Consider the following 19,471-nt stretch of genomic DNA (forward strand, 5'->3'; position numbering starts at 1 on the left):
GTTCTTAGGCCATCATTGTAAATAAGAATTTGTTCTTAACTGACTTGCCTAGTTAAATAAAGGTTAAATAAAAACAAAGAATAGTGAAATGCTACATGTTAAAAAGGTGGACTGTATTTTCTATTGAAATGGTAATAAATTGTACAGCACAAGCGGAGAAGTCGAAGAAAATTGAATGCTGCTGAACGTTTTTGTGTGTTGTGACTTCACAGCCGAGGGCGTGCAGGAAATCCTGTCAGTGAATGTTCCGCCATCACAGGCCCCTGAGCTTGTGTAGGGATGTATTTTGCAGTGCACTTTAATTGAAGAGGTGGGATGGTTTTTCCTTAGTTGACGTGTTTCATTTTGTATGATTTCGTTGTTCCCATTTCCCGCAATGTTTTTTTGTTGTTGTATGTCTTATTCAATACCCCGTCCAGCTGGTGGTGGTAATGCAACATTAACATTGGATGCCAACCGCCCTTAAACCCCATCGTAGAAGAAGAATTTATCACTCTCCTCTTGAACATGGTTTCGTCTTTTTGGAGAGATGTCGTAGGGGTTGGTCTATTTGCCCTGGCTCACGCGGCTTTCTCAGCGGCACAACGTAAGTGCGATACAATAAGATAAACATATCTGGCCTTTTATTTAGCTGTTTAGATCAAAATACACATTCAGATATCAACCATGCAGTGTACTGCGGCCCGTTAAAACTAGCGTGTGCTAGCTAACTTTCGTTAAACAAACCAGTTTATCAAGCGAGGAAGAATAATTCTTAAACCAGATGGCTAACTACTAGCTAGCGATTTAGCATGTCATATTATTGGCACAGTAAGCAGCTAGCTGGTACCGTTGGGACAGAACATGTTTTCGTTCAGACTCACGATGATGTGTCCCAACGTTACTAACGTTACAGTAGCTAGCTAGCTAACAATGTCTGCTTGCCAACGCGGTCTGCTAGCAGTACGTGACTTTATATTAACAAGTATTTAATTGAAAACAAGGAATCAAATCAAGGTTTATTGGTCGCGTACACAATTTGGCAGGTGTTATAGTGGGTGCAGCGAAATCGTTATGTTACCAGCTCCTAACAATGTAGTAAAATGTCAGACAATTTAAATGTAAGGGGGAAAAAGACAAGGAATCAAGAACTGCGGGATGAATCTGATTAACTCAAATAGCACCGAGGCAGTAATCCAATGCAATCTACGTATGTACTATGTGAGAATTTACACAAGATCAGCTAGAATTGAATGTACAAAAGTTCATACACTACCGTTAAAAAGCTTGGGTTCACTTAGAAATGTCCTTTTTTTTTTAAACAAAAGCACATTTTTTTATCCATTTAAAATAACATCTAATTGATCAGAAATGCAGTGTAGACATTGTCAATGTTGTAAAATGACTGTTGTAGCTGGAAACGGCAGATTTAAAATATATATATATATATATATATTTTTATGGAATATCTACATACAACTATCAGGCCTGTGTTCCAATGGCACATTGTGTTAGCTAATCCAATTTTATCATTTTAAAAGGCTAATTGATCATTAGAACCTTAATGCAATTGATTGCACAGCTGAAAACTGTGCTGATTAAAGAAGCATTAAAACTGGCCTTTAGACTAGTTGAGTATCTGGAGCATGAGCATTTGTTGGTTCAATTACAGGCTCAAAATGGCCAGAAACAAAGACCTTTCTTCTGAAACTCGTCAGTCTATTATTGTTCTGAGAAATGAAGGCTATTCCATGCGAGAAATTTCCAAGAAACTGAAGATCTCGTACAAAGCTGTGTACTTCTCCATTCATAGAACAGCGATAACTGTCTCTAACCAGAATAGAAAGAGGAGTGGGAGGCCCCGGTGCACAACTGAGCAAGAGGACAAGTACATTAGTGTCTAGTTTGAGAAACAGATGCCTCACAAGTCCTCAACTGGCAGCTTCATTAAATAGTACCTGCAAAACACCAGTCTCGACGGCAACAATGAAGAGGCGACTCCGGGATGCCGGCCTTCTAGGCCCTGTATGTCAATAATCCAGTGTAAATAAAATACAATGTACAGTAGAAATATTATGATTAGCTATGTCGGGGATACAGTATTTAAATACAGTGTGAAATGGGAAATGACGAGTGGTTTAATATCTATAGCGTGGGACAGCTTTGTGTATGTGTTTGAATGTGCCTGTGTTTGTGAGTATGTAGTGTGTGTGTGTGTGTGTGATAGCTTGTGTGAGTGAGCATCACCTGGTAGACGGCTAGCGATGGCTGTTCAACAGTCTAGTCTGATGGCCTAGTAATAGAAGCTGTTTTTTAGCCTCTCGGTCTGAGCGAAGATGCATCTGTACTGTCTATGTCTGTCTGTCGGGCGATAGCTGAGTGAACAGCGTTGGGCTGCCTGCACCACCCTCTGGAGAGCCGTGCGGTTGAGGGCAGAGCAGTTGCCGTACCAGGCGGTGATGCAGCCTGGCAGAATGTTCTAATGGTGCAGCTGTAGAGTTCGTGAGGGTCTTAGTGGCAGTGTTGTGTTCGAGACCACCTAAACTGAGACTGATCCAAGTCAGGACCTGGAGGGCGGCGAGGGGTCTGAGACTTCCCCCACTTATTAATAGTGAGCACGCAACTTTCAAACAATGTCCCCCACTCTTCCCTACCAGCAAATCAAGGAAATTCTGATGAACTTGAGGGTGTTTTTCAACAAAAGTAAAGGACATTAATGTTACAAGTAAAGTAGGAAGCCAAGGTTTCAATAGACAATAAGATATTGTGTTGTGAAGGAGTGTGACTACATTTGCCTTGCGAAGCGGTTTTATGGGCTATCTGAATGGGAGCTGATAATTATGAGTTTTCACTCCACTGGTCTCGGCAAGAAAGGATGAGTTGTCATTGTCCGAGACCGAGTCGAGACAGGGTAAAAATGTATCCGACACAGAGACAAAACCGAGACCGGTCTCGAGTACTACAACACTGGTTAGGGGCCATGGCCAATTTCTTTAGCTGCCTGAGGTTGTAGAGGCGCTTTTGTGCCTTCACCACGATGTCGGTGTGGCGAGACCATTTCAGGTCCTCAGTGATGGGCGCTCCGAAGAACTTAAAGGTTTTGACCCTACCCACTGTGGCCCCGAGGATGGGGGTGTGATTTCTCTTCTGTCTCTTGTAGTCCAGGTTAAGCTCCTTCGTTTTGTTAAGGGAGAGGTTATTTTCCTGGCTCTGACCTACTCCTTGTAGTCTGTCTCGTTGTTAGTAATCAGGCCTACCACTCTTGTGTAGTCAACAAACTTGATTGAGTTGTAGTCGTGCATGGCCACACAGTCATGGGTGAACAGAGAGTACAGGAGGGGGCTAAGCACATCTGTGGGAGGGAGGGCTCTGTGTTGAGGATCAGGGTACGGAGTTGTTTCCTACCCTCACCACCTGGTGTCGTCCCGTCAGGAAATCCAGGATCCAGTTGGAAGCTATGCTCCAAAAGCCAAAGTACTAACAGTTATGCAAGTTAGCTTGCCACTTGTAACATCTGCTATGGATGGAGTGAGACTAGCTACCCACTTGATTTTGTATCAGCTGTAGCCACATTGATTCCAGTGTGATAAATGTTATTCTTTTCCCCCACCAGATCGATCCTACATGCGTCTGACAGAAAAAGAAAAAGAAACACTACCAATAGATGTAAGTTATTTAATACTAAATACCTAGTAACTTATTCCATTCTTTGATGTAGATCCATTCTATTAACTGTACCGTTTTGACTAAACACATTTCAAAAGAAAAATATATCTATTGTTTTAATTTTGTTTTGCAGATTGTTTTACAGACTTTGTTAGCCTTTGTTCTGACCATTTATGGTATAGTCCACATCTCTGGAGAGTTTAAAGATATGGATGCATCCTCAGAGCTGAAAAACAAGTAAGCCTTCATTTCAGTAATTTTATGTATTATGGATCCCCATTAGCTCAGCAGCTACTCTTCCTGGGGTCCAGCAAAATTGAGGCAGTCATACAATTTGAAAAACATTACAATACATTTCACAAAAGATTTCACAACACATCAAGTGTGTGCCCTCAGGCCACGCCACTACTCTACTATCACATATCTACAACTCAAAATCAGTGTATGCGTGTCTTTCTTCACAGTCCCCACTGTTGCATATGGTGTATTTTTATCTGTTTATCTGATTTTACTGCTTGCATTAGTTACTTGATGTGGAATAAAGTTCCATGTAGTCATGGCTCTATGTAGTCATGGCACTGTGTGCCTCCCATAGTCTGTTCTAGACTTGGGGACTGTGAAGATACCTCTTGTGGCATGTCTTGTGGGATATGCATGGGTGTCTGAGCTGTGTGCCAGTAGTTTAGACAGACAGCTCGGTGCATTCAACATGTCAATACTTCTCACAAATACAAGTAGTGATGAAGTTAATCTCTGCTCTACTTTGAGCCAGGAGAGATTGAAATGCATATTTTTAATATTAGCTCTCCGTGTACATTTAAGGGCCAGCCGTGCTGTCCTGTTCTGAGCCAATTGTAATTTTCCGAGGTCCCTTTTGAGGCACCTGACCACAGAACTGAACAGTAGTCCAGGTATGACAAAACTAGATCCTGTAGGACCAGCCTTATTGATAGTGTTATTAAGAAGGTAGAGCAGCGCTTTATAATGGACAGACTTCTCGCCATCTTAGCTTCTGTTGTAGATACGCTACAGTTGAACAGTTTGGGGTCACTTATAAATGTCCTTGTTTTTGAAAGAAAGGCAAAACATTTTTGTCCATTTAAAATAACATCTAATTGATCAGAAATACAGTTTAGACATTGTTAATGTTGTAAATGACTATTGTAGCTGGAAACGGTTGATTTAAAACATAAAATTATGGAATATCTACATTATCAGAGACCCATTATCAGCAACCATCACTCCTGTGTTCCAATGGCACGTTGTGTTAGCTAATCCAAGTTTATCATTTTAAAAGGCTAATTGGTCATTAGAAAACCTTTTTGCAATTATGTTAGCACAGCTGAAAACTGTTGTCCTGATTAAAGAAGCAATAAAACTGGCCTTCTTTAGACTAGTTGAGTATCTGGAGCATGGGCATTTGTGGGTTCAATTACAGGCTCAAAATGGCCAGAAACAAAGACCTTTCTTCTGAAACTCGTCAGTCTATTCTTGTTCTGAGAAATGAAGGCTATTCCATGTGAGAAATTGCCAAGAAACTGAATATCTCGTACAACGCTGTGTACTACTCCATTCACAGAACACCGCGAACTGGCTCTCACCAGAATAGAAAGAGGAGTGGGAGGCCCCGGTGCACAACTGAGCAAGAGGACAAGTACATTAGTGTCTAGTTTGAGAAACAGACGCCTCACAAGTCCTCAACTGGCAGCTTCATTAAATAGTACCCGCAAAACACCAGTCTCAACATCAACAGTGAAGAGGTGACTCCGGGATGCTGGCCTTCTGGCCACCCATTCTGAAACTGACTGCAGCTCTTTGTTAAGTGTGGCAGGGATTTCACTTGTTCTTGTAGCTGACATGTATAGTGTTGTAAATCAGCATAATAATTGACTTGCCTATATGGGTAGCCCTATTGTTATTGACCTATTGTTATTGACCTATCACACTGAAAACATAATCATGAGTATAGTTCAAACTACTCACTGCCTTCTCATTTTTTAGGACGTTTGACACATTGAGGAACCACCCGTCTTTCTACATGTTCAATCATCGCGGTAGGGTGCTCTTCTGCTCTCCCAACCAAGAGGTCTCCAACATCCCAAACACACAGGCCCTGCCCAACCCCCTGCGACTACGCAAACTGAAGCATTTGCACTGAGACTTGCCTTCCCCACCAACATGTCTTTATTTCTGTGCACAAATAAGCTTTTTGGTTAGATCCCACAAAGTAAATTCTACTACATTTAATTTGTCTTAGTATATATATTAATATGCTGTACGAATGTGCATCTCCTCCCGTAAGTGGTTACCATATTTAACTCCTGACTGTCAACCAACCCCACATTTTTTCAGGCAGATTTGTTTGTATATAATTATAATTGCTTAGAAGTAAAAGGATTTGACACATCTTCCCCTTACTTAGCTAAGGGTAGGGTAAGATGTATGTGTCTAATCCTTTAAGACTTCTAAGCAGTTGTTCCCCTTTGTTGGACAAGGGGCATGATGTTTGGTTTGCCACAATACATGTCTATCTTGAGCAGCTGTCTGGAACTATTTATTTCATTTTTTATCTGCAGATATGAGATTTTCTTTTATCTAGTAAAAAGTCTTCACTTCTGTTGAGATAATTCATGACCTGATCTCCTGGAGTTTAAAATTAGACTTTGGAGCTTATTCTGTATGCAATAAAGTTACCACGGTCATTGGAGTCACAAAGGTCAAGCCTGAAGGATGCACCATGGAAAGCACAGTAAGGCAGTGTTAGCAATGCTAATGATACTGTGAACACAAAGTAGAGACTAATGGTACATTTGTTTGGGCAGTGTTTTTTTTAATTTGGCCTTTTAAGATTCAGCAGAATGTTTTAACTTAAAATCATTGATTTTATCAGTGTGTTAGATGTATTTCTGCATTTATTGGTCAAAGATAACCGAATGCATTTAATGTCTTGCAGATATACGCTACATGACCAAAAATATGTGGACACCTGCTCGTCGAACATCTCACTCCAAAATCATGGGTATTAATATGGAGTTGGTCCCCCCCTTTGCTGCTATAACAGCCTCCACTCTTCTGGAACGGCTTTCCACTAGATGTTGGAACATTATTGCCGGGACTTGTTCCATCAGCCACAAGAGCAGTAGTGAGGTCGGGCACTGATGTTGGGCGATTAGGCCTGGCTCGCAGTCTGTGTTCTAATTCATCCCAAAGGTGTTCGATGGAGTTGAGGTCAGGGCTCTGTGCAGGCCAGTCAAGTTCTTCCACACCGATCTCGACAAACCATTTCTGTATGGACTTTGCGTTGTGCAAGGGGGCATTGTCATGCTGAAACAGGAAAGGCCTTTTCCCAAACTGTTGCCACAAAGTTGTAAGAACAGAATCGTCTAGAATGTCATTGTATGCTGTAGCGTTAAGATTTCCCTTCACTGGAACTAAGGGGGGCCTAGCCCATTATTCCTCCTCCACCAAACTTTACAGTTGGCACTATGCATTGGGGCAGGTAGCATTCTACTGGCATACGCCAAACCCAGATTCGTCCATCGGACTGTCGGATGGTGAAGTGTGATTCATCACTCCAGAGAACGCTTATCCACTGCCCCAGAGTCCAATGGCAGCTAGCTTTGCACAACTACAGTCGACGCTTGGCATTGCACATAGTAGTCTTAGGCTTGTGTGCGGCTGCTCGGTCATGGAAACCCATTTCATGAAACCCCTGAAGAACAGTTTTTGTGCTGATATTGCTTCCAGAGGCAGTTTGGAACTTGGTAGTGAGTGTTGCAACCGAGTACAGAATTTTTACGCGCTTCAGCACGTGGCGGTCCTGTCCGTTAGCTTGTGTTGCCTACCACTTCGCGGCTGAGCTGTTGTTGCTCCTAAACATTTCCACGTCACAATAACAGCACTTATAGTTGACCGGGGCAGATCTAGCAGGGCAGACATTTTATGAACTTACTTGTTGGAAAGGTGGGATCCTATGACGGTGCCACGTTGAAAGTCACTGCGTTCTTCAGTAAGGCACTTCAATGTTGCTGTATGGAGATTGCATGGTTGTGCTCGTTTTTATACACCTGCCAGCAATAGGTTTGGCTGAAATGGCTAAACCCACTAATTTGAAGGGGTGTCCACATACTTTTGTGTATATATAGTGTATCTGTGGGTTAGGATGCATCAGTTAGGTTTTATAGATTGTGCATACTTGAGGGCTCCCACTGAGCTGAGTCCCAAATGGCACCCTATCCCTATATAGTGCAATACTTTAGCCATTTGGCACTCACACAATGACTTGTGTCTTTACAAGCTTGTTGGATGCATTTGCAGTATGTTTTGCCCAATATGAATAATGTTTTGTACCATTTTGGAGTCACTTTTATTGTAAGAATAGATGTTTCTGAACACTTCTATATCCATGTGGAGGCTACCATGATCATGGATAATCATGAATGAATTGTGGATAATGATGTTTGAGAATGTTACGGAGACACAAAGAACATACCCCCCAAAAATGCTACCCTCCCCTGTTATTGGTAGGGTTCCTGAGTGGTGCAGCGGTCTAAGGCACTGCATCTCAGTGCTGAAGGCGTCACTACAGACACCCTGGTTCGAATCCAGGCTGTATTACAACCGGCCGTGATTGGGAGTTCCATGGGGTGGCCCGGTGTAGGCCGGCATTGTCAATAATAATTTGTTCTTAACTGACTTGCCTAGTTAAATAAAGGTTACATTTAAATTTGTAATGGTGAGAGGTTATCATGTTTGGTTGTAGCCTCTGAACTGCACCTCACTCATCATGAATTATTTTTTAAATCATGGCATAAGGATAAATTGAGAAGTGTTCAGAAACAGGAGTCATTAAGAAAAATTACTAAAGTCATCATTCACCGTTCAGTTACTACTGGGGGTAAAACGCAACCCAAACAAACTGTAAATGACTTTAGTCACAAGCTTGATGTAGTCAATGCATGCAAGGAATATGGGACCAAGTACTAAACTTTTGACTACTTTGACTTCTTCACATGGGGGGGACTAGATACATAATGGTTTCTTTTGTAAACGGTAAAACATTTATGAAAATCCCTCAAATTAAAGGTGACGTACTCTCAAATCCAAAATCTGGGAGTATAGAGACAAATATAAAATCTTAGCTTCACTGTTCAAATACAGTACGTATGTGGGGGGGTGTACTTGTAGTATATTACACTAAAAGCAGTGGGCTACAGTAAAATCTAATTTGGAATTTTTAATAAGCAATTGGACATGACAAACTTAGTGCACAACATTTAATAGAACACTTAGAACCTTTTGAAATCTGTTTTTGTTTATTTAAAAAAGAAGCTTACAATTTAAAATTCTGTGTTCTATATAAGTTTCCAGTTTAATGGGCTTTATACAACTTTTACTTTCAAAATATACACTTTTTGTTTATGTTCTGGTTTGAACACCATCCAGAAATGTTTTTTTACATTTAATTTAAAAAATAAACTTGGGGAAAAAGAGAAAATGGGTAACTTGTGTAAGTTCTCTGAAAAATTGTTCACCAGCTGGGGGTAAAAGACAGTGCCGCTAAGGTGGCCCCCCTGTTCTTGCACGACTCTTCTCTCCCTCTGCCACTAGGGGATATTAACAGTACGATCTCCACTCTGTCTATGCCCCTGGGGGAAGAGAGGTCACAGGGGTTTTCTGGGAAACCGGAAGACTGCGTCCCCAACCCAATCCCGGCGTCATGGGCAGATGACTTGGGGGCAGGGGAAAGCATGGAGAACCTAGTGGGTGGCGAGCAGGCGGTTTTTCCTGAAGAGGACCTGTATTCGTCGGACAGGGGGAGCATTTTTGCACCTCTGTCGGAGGAGATGGAGCAGGGGAGCATCGGGTGAGCCTCCTGTTTGGGTTTGTTAGTGTAATATTTTTTTTAACTTATGGATACAATCACTTTTGTTAGTGAAAATGTAAGGGGGTTGAGGGATAGGGTAAAAAGAAGGGCGGTTTTTAGTTATTTAGAGGGTGTGGGGTTTTATTTTTGTTTTTTACAGGAGGTTCACCTAAGGGATGGGGGGATGTTGTGAGGTTTAAGAGGGAGTGGGATAAGGGGTAATCAGTTTGGGGTATGGGGGGTTCACTCTTCGGGGGTAGGGATTTTGTTTGGGAATAGGGAGGTAAAGGTTGAGGGTTCTTTTGTTGTAATGCAGGGGAGGGTTTTGGGGGTGGATGTCACATTAAGAGATTGTAGGTATAGATTAGTTGTGGTGTACGGGCCACAGGTGGCGGCAGATACGTCTAGTGCTACATATTAAATGTAGCACTAGGCTTAACCTCTATGGGCTAGGTGGGACGCGTCCCACCTACTCAACAGCCAGTTGAATCCTGTGGCGCGTTATTCAAATCCTTAGATATGCTATTACTTCAATTTTTCAAAAATATGACAATTTTACACCATTTTAAAGATAACTCTCGTTAATCTAACCACACTGTCCGATTTCAAAAAGATTTCAAAAGCAAAACATTAGATTATGTCAGCAGAGTACCCAGCCAGAAATAATCAGACACCCATTTTTCAAGCTAGCATATAATGTCACATAAACCCAAACCACAGCTAAATGCAGCACTAACCTTTGATGATCTTCATCAGATGACAACCCTAGGACATTATGTTATACAATACATGCATGTTTTGTTCAATCAAGTTCATATTTATATCAAAAAACAGCTTTTTACATTAGCATGTGACTAGCATTCCCACCGAACACTGCCGGTGAATTTACTAAATTACTCACGATAAACGTTCACAAAAAGCATAACAATTATTTTAAGAATTATAGATACAGAACTCCTCTATGCACTCGATATGTCCGATTTTAAAATAGCTTTTCGGTGAAAGCACATTTTGCAATATTCTCAGTAGATAGCCCGGCATCACAGGGCTAGCTATTTAGACACCCAGCAGGTTTAGCACTCATCAAAGTCAGATTTACTATAAGAAAAATGTTCTTACCTTTGTTGTCTTCGTCAGAATGCACTCCCAGGACTTCGACTTCAATAACAAATGTTGGTTTGGTCCAAAATAATCCATCGTTATATCCAAACAGCGGCGTTTTGTTCGTGCGTTCTAGACACTATCCTAAAGGCTAAATAAGGGTGACGAGCATGGCGCAATTCGTGACAAAAGAATTCTAAATATTCCATTACCGTACTTCGAAGCATGTCAACCGCTGTTTAAAATCAATTTTTATGCCATTTTTCTCATTAAAAAGCGATAATATTCCGACCGGGAATCTGCGTTTAGATAAACAGACAAAGGAAAAGAAACCATTCGGTCGAAGCGGGCACGCGCCTAAGCCCATAGTACTCTGAGTGGCCACTTGCCAAAAGCGATAAAGTGTTTCAGCCAGAGCCTGCCTCGATATCGTTCAACATTTTCCCGGGCTCTGAGACCCTATGGAAGACGTAGGAAGTGTCACGTTATTGCACAGATCCTGAGTCTTCAATAAAAAGAGCCAAGATGAAACACTACTTCTCAGACAGGCCACTTCCTGCTTGAAATCTTCTCAGGTTTTGGCCTGCCATAGGAGTTCTGTTATACTCACAGACACCATTCAAACAGTTTTAGAAACTTTAGGGTGTTTTCTATCCAAAGGCAATAATTATATGCATATTCTAGTTACTGGGCAGGAGTAGTAACCAGATTAAATCATTAGCGACTTAAAAAAAAAAACGCCTGTCACCAGGAAAGCGTCGGGTGGGGAGGAGCCAACTTTTGCCAAACCGCTGAGGTCTGCCGAGACCCCGGAGGCCCGGTGGGTGCAGGGGTCAATTTGTGGGTTATCGCTTCTTTGCCTTTTGGCTCAGATCAAGCTTGGCACCGAGGTGTCTCAAAGCCCGCTGAGTCAAAGGTCAAAGGCCGGAGGGAGTAAGAAGGAAATCCAGTTAATTTATTTTCAACTTGGATTTTGGCTTTTTTCCGTGAAGAGATGGCCAACAGCAGCGCAAGGTCGGTCCCCAGGACTGGACTTAAGAACACAATCCGTTTCGCTTGGAAGAAGGAAGAAGATACACGCTTGCCAAGAGATTCTTTTGGAAGAACCGTTTTGATGGGGGCCCTGAAAGTCAAAGTCCCAGAGGTTATGTGTCTGCAGGGAAATGCTATGGAGGAAGCATATGACGTGACCTTTCATACAGAAGGTATGTGCGACATAACGGACAGAGCAAAAGCGGCTGCTGGAGAGAAGCCATTGTCCTTTTTCAATGTAACGTGTCTGTTTAAGACCAATTTCAGGACTATTAATGTACATATGTACAACCCTCATGTAAAAGATATCGCCATAGGGGCATTTCTGGGCTGTTTTTGTGACGTCACGTCGGGGGCAAGATATGTGAAGGACTCTTTGGGATTCTGGAATGGCCGCCATCAGTTCCAGGTGCTCCTTAGGCCGGATAAGGAAGGGTTTGATGGCTTCCTACATCCCCCGGCGGTCTTTTCTCTGGGTTCGGACAGGGGGATGCTCTTCTACACCCGTCATCCCCCTTTCTGTAAGAAATGTAGGGAGTACGGGCACGTTACGGCTGCCTGCAGTACAGGGAGATGCAGGTTTTGCAAATCGGGGGAGCATGAGGCAAAGGACTGTAGGTAGCCGAAGGAGTGCCACGGGTGTGGTAGTAGGCTGCACCTGTTCCGGGACTGTCCGTCCCGTCGGCAGTCATATGCCGAGGCGGCGGCAGGCAGAAAGGAAGGAGGAGACTCTGTGGGGGAACAACTGCAAAGAAGGGACCCTGGGTCTAGCAAGAAAGACCCAGAGAGGAAGGAGCAGGAGAGACCATCCTCACCAACGCCCACTCCACGTGCCAGGGCCGGGAAAGAGGTGGCCTCAGGGCCGTCAGTGAAAGGAGGTGAGGGGTCCGCTATCCAGCAGCCGGAGGTGGAGGAGGCGGGTGGCGGAATGGAGATGGGCTCATCACTTGATAGGGTGGAGGGGCTTGGGGCCCTGGTAGAAATGGTGGAAAACTTTCCAGTGTTGGGGTCAAGGGCAGGGGAGTGGGTCTCAGACTCTGGTGTGCTGCTCGGGCAGGATGGGAAGGAACCGTCAGTAGGGAAGGTGATCCCGGAGCTGGAGCAGGAACCCTACATCGGCAAGAGGACGAAGCGGAAGGGTGAGGTGCAGAAAGAGGTGGGAGGCTTAGGGGAGGGGGCAGGCAAGCGTGCGATGGGGGTTAAAGACAGTGCCGCTGAAGTGGCCCCCCTGTCCTCACAGGACTCATCCCTCCCTTTACCCCTAGCGGAAATCGACATGACGACCTCTGCATCCTGGCGATGGAGGGTCGCAAGGCTGTTCAGAGAAGCCGGAAACCTCCATCCCCAACCCTTTCCCGGCATCATGGGCAGATGACTTGGGGGTCTTAGAGGAAGGGGGAAACGGAGTGTCCCAAGTTGGGTGCTAGCAGGTGGCCTCATCTGAGGAGGACCTGAATTCTTCGGACGGGGGGAACATTTTTGCATCCCTGTCGGAGGAGATGGAGCAGGGGAGCATCGGGTGAGCCACCTGATATGTTTTTGTTGTTAGTAGGTTGTTGTTAATGTTTTCATTATGGATAAAATTACTTTTGTTAGTTTAAATGTAAGGGGTTTGAGGGATAGGATAAAAAGAAGGGCGGTTTTTAGTTATTTAGAGGGTGTGGGGTTTGATTTTTGTTTTTTTACAGGAGGTTCACCAAAGGGATGGGGGGGATGTTGTGAGGTTTAAGAGGGAGTGGGATAAAGGGGAGTCAGTTTGGGGTATGGGGGGTTCACTCTTCGGGGTAGGGATTTTGTTTGGGAATAGGGAGGTAAAGGTTGAGGATACTTTTGTTGTTATGCAGGGGAGGGTTTTGGGGGTGGATGTCACATTAAGAGATTGTAGGTATAGATTAGTTGTGGTGTACGGACCACAGGTGGCGGCAGACAGGAGGGAGATGGTGGACTGTCTGACGCACCTGTGTGTCACAAATAGGCAGTTGGTGATAGGGGGGAACTTTAATATAGATTTAGGGGTAGGGGGGGACAGCAGTGCAGGCGCCATCACCGGGCTAATGGCTTGCCATGGTCTGGTTGATGGTGGCCTGCACACTGCTCCGAAAATGGCTGGTCCCACTTGGCGCAACTCCAGGGGGGTTGCGCGGAGGCTTGACTATATTTTTCTATCAAGGTCCTTGGGTCAGTTGTCTGGTCGGCTGTTGCCTGTGTTCTTTTCAGATCACGACGGTGTGCTCCTGCAGGTGAGTTCTCCTGTCTGCCTCTTCGGTAGGGGGTATTGGAAGTTAGATCGGGATGTGCTGGATGAGCAAGCTTTTGTTAATGGTGTGTTTCGGGGGCTTGGGGGCCTCCAGTCCATGTGCGAGGGGGTGTTAGAGTGGTGGAGGCCTCTAGTGAGGCTAGTGTTTCAGTTCATGTGGGGTGGCAGGTACGAGTGGGTCGCCAGGGCACGCATGCTTTGCCCCATCGGGGAGGGAGGTAGGGGGGTACCACACTTCCCCCTCAAGCTGGACTCAATTTTTGTTTCTTTTTTGTTGACAGAGCTTGCTCATCCGGTAGTACACCCGTCCGGTTACCTCCTGCGGGTGTTCTCATACCAGGCGAGAAGCGTAATGGTGTTGTCTAACACGGGTCCTCGGGCGGAACAGCTGCCGTGGCGCTTTGGTCACGCGGCCAAGTGGTTACGTGCGCACCCCGAGGTTGAAGTTGCCCGAGTAGGTTTAGACCACAAGCACCTGTACGAGGAGGTCAGACAGGGAGGGTGTCCGGCACCTGTGGTGGGTATCCCGGCAGTGGTCTGGGAGGGAGTGCAGGCGCGGGGTCTGGACAACAGGCTCAAGGACCTGAATTGGTTGAGCCTCCACAAGTGTTTGCCGGTGCTTTCCATTGTGTACCGGCATAGCTTGGCGCGATCCCCCACCTGCCCAAGACCATCTTGTGGCGGGGAGGAGACTGTGCGCCATGCCTTTTGGGACTGTGCCTTTGCCGGAGTAGTGTGGGCTAGGGCACGGGTGTTGTTAGGTAAGGTAAGATGGGATTTTATTTTGTCGTGGGCTCGGGTAGAGAGAGGAGTAGGGAGAGCGAGGGGGACGGTAAGGGACAGATTTCTACTATGGCTTCTCATATGCCTCTTTAACCTGTTATGGCTAGGGGGCAGTATTTTCACGGCTGGATAAAAAACGTACCCGATTTAATCTGGTTACTACTCCTGCCCAGTAACTAGAATATGCATATAATTATTGGCTTTGGATAGAAAACACCCTAAAGTTTCTAAAACTGTTTGAATGGTGTCTGTGAGTATAACTGAACTCATATGGCAGGCAAGAACCTGAAGATTTCATGCAGGAAGTGGCCTGTCTGACAAGGTGTCGTTCTTCTTGTCTCTGTTTATTGAAGAGTGAGGATCTTAGCTGTCCCGTGACACTTCCTACGGCTGCCATAGGCTCTCAGAAGGCGGCAAAACGCTGAATCGTGGCTTTGCAGGCTCTGGCTGAAACAAAGTAGCTCGTTTGGGTAGTGGCTGGTTACAGTACTGTGAGACTCAGGCTCGTGCCCGCGTCGACCGAAAGCTTTGTTTTCTTTCCTCTGTTTAGCTAAATGGACATTCCCGGTCGGAATATTATCGCTTTTTTACAAGAAAAATGGCATAAAAATTGATTTTAAACAGCGGTTGACATGCTTCGAAGTACGGTAATGGAATATTTAGATTTTTTTTGTCACGAAATGCGCCATGCGCACGACCCTGATTTACCATTTCGGATAGTGTCTGGGACGCACGAACAAAACGCCGCTATTCGGATATAACGATGGATTATTTTGGACCAAACCAACATTTATTATTGAAGTAGGAGTGCATTCTGACGAAGACAACAAAAGGTAATCAAACTTTTATAATAGTAAATCTGATATTGGTGAGTGCTAAACTTGCCGGGTGTCTAAATAGCTAGCCCGTGATGGCTGGGCTATGTACTTAGAATATTGCAAAATGTGCTTTCACCAAAAAGCCATTTTAAAATCGTACATATCGAGTGCATAGAGGAGTTCTGTATCTATAATTCTTAATAATTGTTATGCTTTTTGTGAACGTTTATCGTGAGTAATTTAGTAAATTGTTAGCAAATTCCCCGGTGGTTTGCGGGGGGTATGCTAGTTCTGAACGTCACATGCTAATGTAAAAAGCTGTTTTTTGATATAAATATGAACTTGATTGAACAAAACATGCATGTATTGTATAACATAATGTCCTAGGTGTGTCATCTGATGAAGATCATCAAAGGTTAGTGCTGCATTTAGCTGTCTTCTGGGTTTTTGTGACATTATATGCTAGCTTGAAAAATGGGTGTCTGATTATTTCTGGCTTGGTACTCTGCTGACATAATCTAATGTTTTGCTTTCGTTGTAAAGCCTTTTTGAAATCGGACAGTGTGGTTAGATAAAGGAGAGTCTTGTCTTTAAAATGCTGTGAAATAGTCATATGTTTGAAAAATTGAAGTTTTTGTATTTTTGAGGAATTTGTAATTCGCGCCACGCCTATCATTGGATATTGGAGCAGGTGTTCCGCTAGCGGAACGTCTAGATGTAAGAGGTTAAACGGGGGCTGTGGGAATCCAGACAGAACATGGTAAGGACAGTGAGAGATTGGGGAGTGGAGGGGATAGTGAGGAGGGTGGAAGAAAATGTGAGGGGGAGGATGAAGAGGGAGGAGAGGAAGTGGGGGCAGCATGCTGCCCGGGAGAGGTGGAAGGGGGGTTTAGGACTGTGGTAAAGGGAATAGGGAAAAGGAATAAGTTAGGTATGGGGAAATATAGAGATTTAGGTATCTAGTTTATGTGGGTATTGAGGGGGAGGGAAGATGCTCCCCTGAGTTTTAATTTGGGTGTCATTCGTTTTGAAATTTCAAATGCCTTGTGTTGAGTTTCATGGTAGTGATGATTATGATTGTTGATGGTTTGTTTATTATGCTTATGTTTTTGAACAGTAATAAAATCTTTTAATCATCAAAAAAAAAAACATTGGCCAGGATTGTGTGTGTGTGTGTGTGTGTGTGTGTGTGTTTTTGACCCCCCCAAAAAAATACAAACACTTCACCAGGATTGTGTGTGTGTGTGTTTTTGACCCCCCCAAAATACAATCACTTCACCAGGATTGTCTGTCTGTCTGTCTGTCTGTCTGTCTGTCTGTGACTTTTTACCCACAGCCAATAGCATTAAAACCGTTATTATCCGTATGTACAATGAAACCGTACAGCCGGAGGACGTTGCAGTATGGCTGGGCAGGTACTGCAACGTGAAGGGGCCCTTGGTCCAGGTGAAGGATCCCGATGGGATCTGGACAGGGGCCTGGAGGGTGACTGTCCAGCAGAGGGAGGACCCTGGGGGCTATGGTGGGTTGAAAGCCATCCCATCCACCATAGTCCTCGGAGAGAATAGAGGCCATGTTCACTACCAGGACCAGCCCAAGCTGTGCCGTAAGTGTGGTGAACATGGCCACCTAGCAGACGCCTGCGACAAGGTGGTCTGCATGAAGTGCCGGGAGGTGGGCCACCGCTACGAGGAGTGCACGAACGGAAGGTCGTGCAACCTCTGTGGCGAGCGGTCCCACCTCATCCGCGGCTGCCCCTTCTCCTGGGCCAATAAGGTCAGGGCCGAAAGGAGGGAGAGGGAGACGGCGGCCGCGGACCGGACTTCTGAGCGCCAAGGGGAGGGAACGGCAGTTGCCGAGGAGGTGGTGGTGGAGCCGGTGGTGGTTGAGAATGTAGTGGTGGAGCCGGTGGTAGTGGAGGGCGCGGAAGGTGCAGTGGTGGAAAAAGTGGGAGGAGAGGACAACCCCCCCCAATCCCCCATCGGGGGACTACATATTAAATGGATTTTTCGAACAGGGAGTCGGAAATGGGGCTTGCTCCGTCCGCTCCACGCATCGACCCGGTATTGCAGTACCTCCGGGAACGGTGCAACACTTTTCTCCCATTGTCAAGGAAAAAGAAATACACCAAGCTATGTAAAACAGCTAGCAGAAGAAGAGAAGGAATGAAAAAGAAGAATCATCCAAACTGAAACAAGTGCGAAGCCCCCTTCATGGGGGTCCCCCGTTTTCCCGCCATTTTACTTAAAAAAAAAAAAAAAACATTGGCCAGGAGAGTGTGTGTGTGTGTGTGTGTGTGTGTGTGTGTGTGTGTGTGTGTGTGTGTGTGTGTGTGTTTTTGAGCCCCCCCAAAAAATACAATCACTTCACCAGGATTGTGTGTGTGTGTGTGTTTTGAGCCCCCCCAAAAATACAATCACTTCACCAGGATTGTCTATCTGTCTGTCTGTCTGTCTGTCTGTCTGTCTGTCTGTGACTTTTTACCCACAGCCCTCGAAAACTTGGAAGAGTGGGTTCGGGGACCACCCGCGGGGACCCGGCCTAGAGTGCACCGTGTGTGTCTCGGGCCCCGACCTCTGACTTCCATACGACTCTGGTTTCTCTTCATTACGCACAAGCCTTTCGCCTTTTACTAAAGACTTCCGTGGAGAGGAACACTTACGAGTTCAACGTATTTTTGGAAGGGCTTTGCTTCTGGCAGAGCCCGGTATCTTGTTTCAAGAGAAATTGACAGAGATGACGCCGAGACTTTTTGCTCAGGCGTTTGACTTGAAGCCGGCTGACCGACCGGCGTATTTTTTCCACTCAAAGTAGTCGCTCGGGCAATTGAGTTCAAGCCCGACGATGACTGGTGTATTTGCCGGGCATTGAACAAATAGTCGCACTAGGATTAAAGAGCTAGTGACCTAACGACGCATTAGCGACTTTTAAAAAAAAACACACCCGCCTGTCACCAGGGAAGCGTTGGGTGAGGAGGAGCCAACTTTTGCCAAACCGATGAGGTCTGCCGAGGCCCCCGGGGGCCCGGCGGGTGCAGGGGTCAATTTGTGGGTTATCGCTTCTCGGCCTTTTGGCTCAGATCAAGCTTGGTACCGAGGTGCCCCAAAGCCCGCTGAGCCAAAAGGTCGAAGGAAGGCAGGAGGGAGGAAAGTTTGTTGTTTTTGGTTTTTTGAGACACGGTTGGTGTATTTTGCCGCTCTTTTCAGTTTTTACTTTTTTGGAGGAAAAGCAGGAGCGGAGGAGAGGGCGCCAAGCTCCTTGCGGAGATGGCGCAAAATACTACAGGGAGGCCAGTCCCTAGGATGGGGCTGGCGAATACGGTGCGCTTTTCCTGGAGGGATAAGGCGATGGATCCACTGGACAGAGACGCTTTTGGGAGGACTATCCTGATCGGTATCCTTGGGCTGAAGGTGGAGGAAGTGTTCTGCCTACAAGAAAACCCATTGGAGGGTGCATATGATGTGGCATTGCATACGGAGAAAAAGCACGACGAGATTCTCAGAAAGGTGAGAGAAGTGGAAAAGGAGAAGCCGATGTCCCATTACGTGGTGACTAGCTTGGCGAGGAGCAATTTCCGAGTGGTTAACGTGAACATTTACAACCCTTACGTTAAGGACGAGGAGGTGAGGGCCTTTCTGGGGAGATACATGGATGGTGTCTCCTCAGGAAGGCACCTCAAAGATTCCCTGGGCTTTTGGACCGGGAGGAGGGGTTTCCAGGCCCTCCTAAGAGAGGACCCAAATGGATTGGGTGGATACCTCCATCCTCCGGCGATGTTCTCCCTGGGGGCTGACCGGGGGACGTTGCATTATGCCCGTCAGCCTCCGTTCTGCAGGCGTTGTATGGCCTATGGTCATATCCTCGCCTCGTGCGGCACAAAGAAGTGTAGGTATTGTGGATCTACGGAGCACGAGGCGAGGACTGTGACGCGCCGAAGGCATGTCACGGGTGTGGTATGCTAACGCACCT

The 19,471-nt window shown here is 45.4% G+C and overlaps 1 protein-coding gene, 1 non-coding gene and 1 pseudogene across 5 annotated transcripts; all 3 read left to right on the forward strand.

Moving 5' to 3' along the window:
* Window positions 1-234: 234 nt before the first annotated feature.
* Window positions 235-6,184, forward strand: LOC106586058 (ER membrane protein complex subunit 5). 4 transcript variants are annotated; one of them, XM_045707587.1, is made up of 4 exons: window positions 235-586; window positions 3,593-3,645; window positions 3,779-3,882; window positions 5,225-5,405. In XM_045707587.1, exons 1-4 carry the CDS (start codon window positions 508-510, stop codon window positions 5,313-5,315), a joined length of 327 nt encoding a protein of 108 aa, XP_045563543.1. In that variant the 5' UTR covers window positions 235-507; the 3' UTR covers window positions 5,316-5,405. The 4 variants fall into 4 exon arrangements, with proteins under 4 accessions (XP_045563543.1, XP_014028358.1, XP_014028359.1 ...); XM_014172883.2 differs by lacking the exon at window positions 5,225-5,405 and adding an exon at window positions 5,647-6,184 and having other exon boundaries at window positions 247-586; XM_014172884.2 differs by lacking the exons at window positions 235-586; window positions 5,225-5,405 and adding exons at window positions 635-1,189; window positions 5,647-6,184.
* Window positions 6,185-17,475: 11,291 nt separating this feature from the next.
* Window positions 17,476-17,599, forward strand: LOC123730601 (uncharacterized; annotated as a pseudogene).
* Window positions 17,600-18,090: 491 nt separating this feature from the next.
* On the forward strand, window positions 18,091-18,207 carry LOC123730610 (U5 spliceosomal RNA). The gene has a single exon (XR_006762045.1). It is a non-coding gene; the product is annotated as a U5 spliceosomal RNA (small nuclear RNA).
* The last annotated feature ends 1,264 nt before the right edge of the window (window positions 18,208-19,471 follow it).

Source organism: Salmo salar, chromosome ssa25 (assembly GCF_905237065.1).
Source record: "Salmo salar chromosome ssa25, Ssal_v3.1, whole genome shotgun sequence".
Classification (NCBI taxonomy): Eukaryota; Metazoa; Chordata; class Actinopteri; order Salmoniformes; family Salmonidae; genus Salmo; species Salmo salar.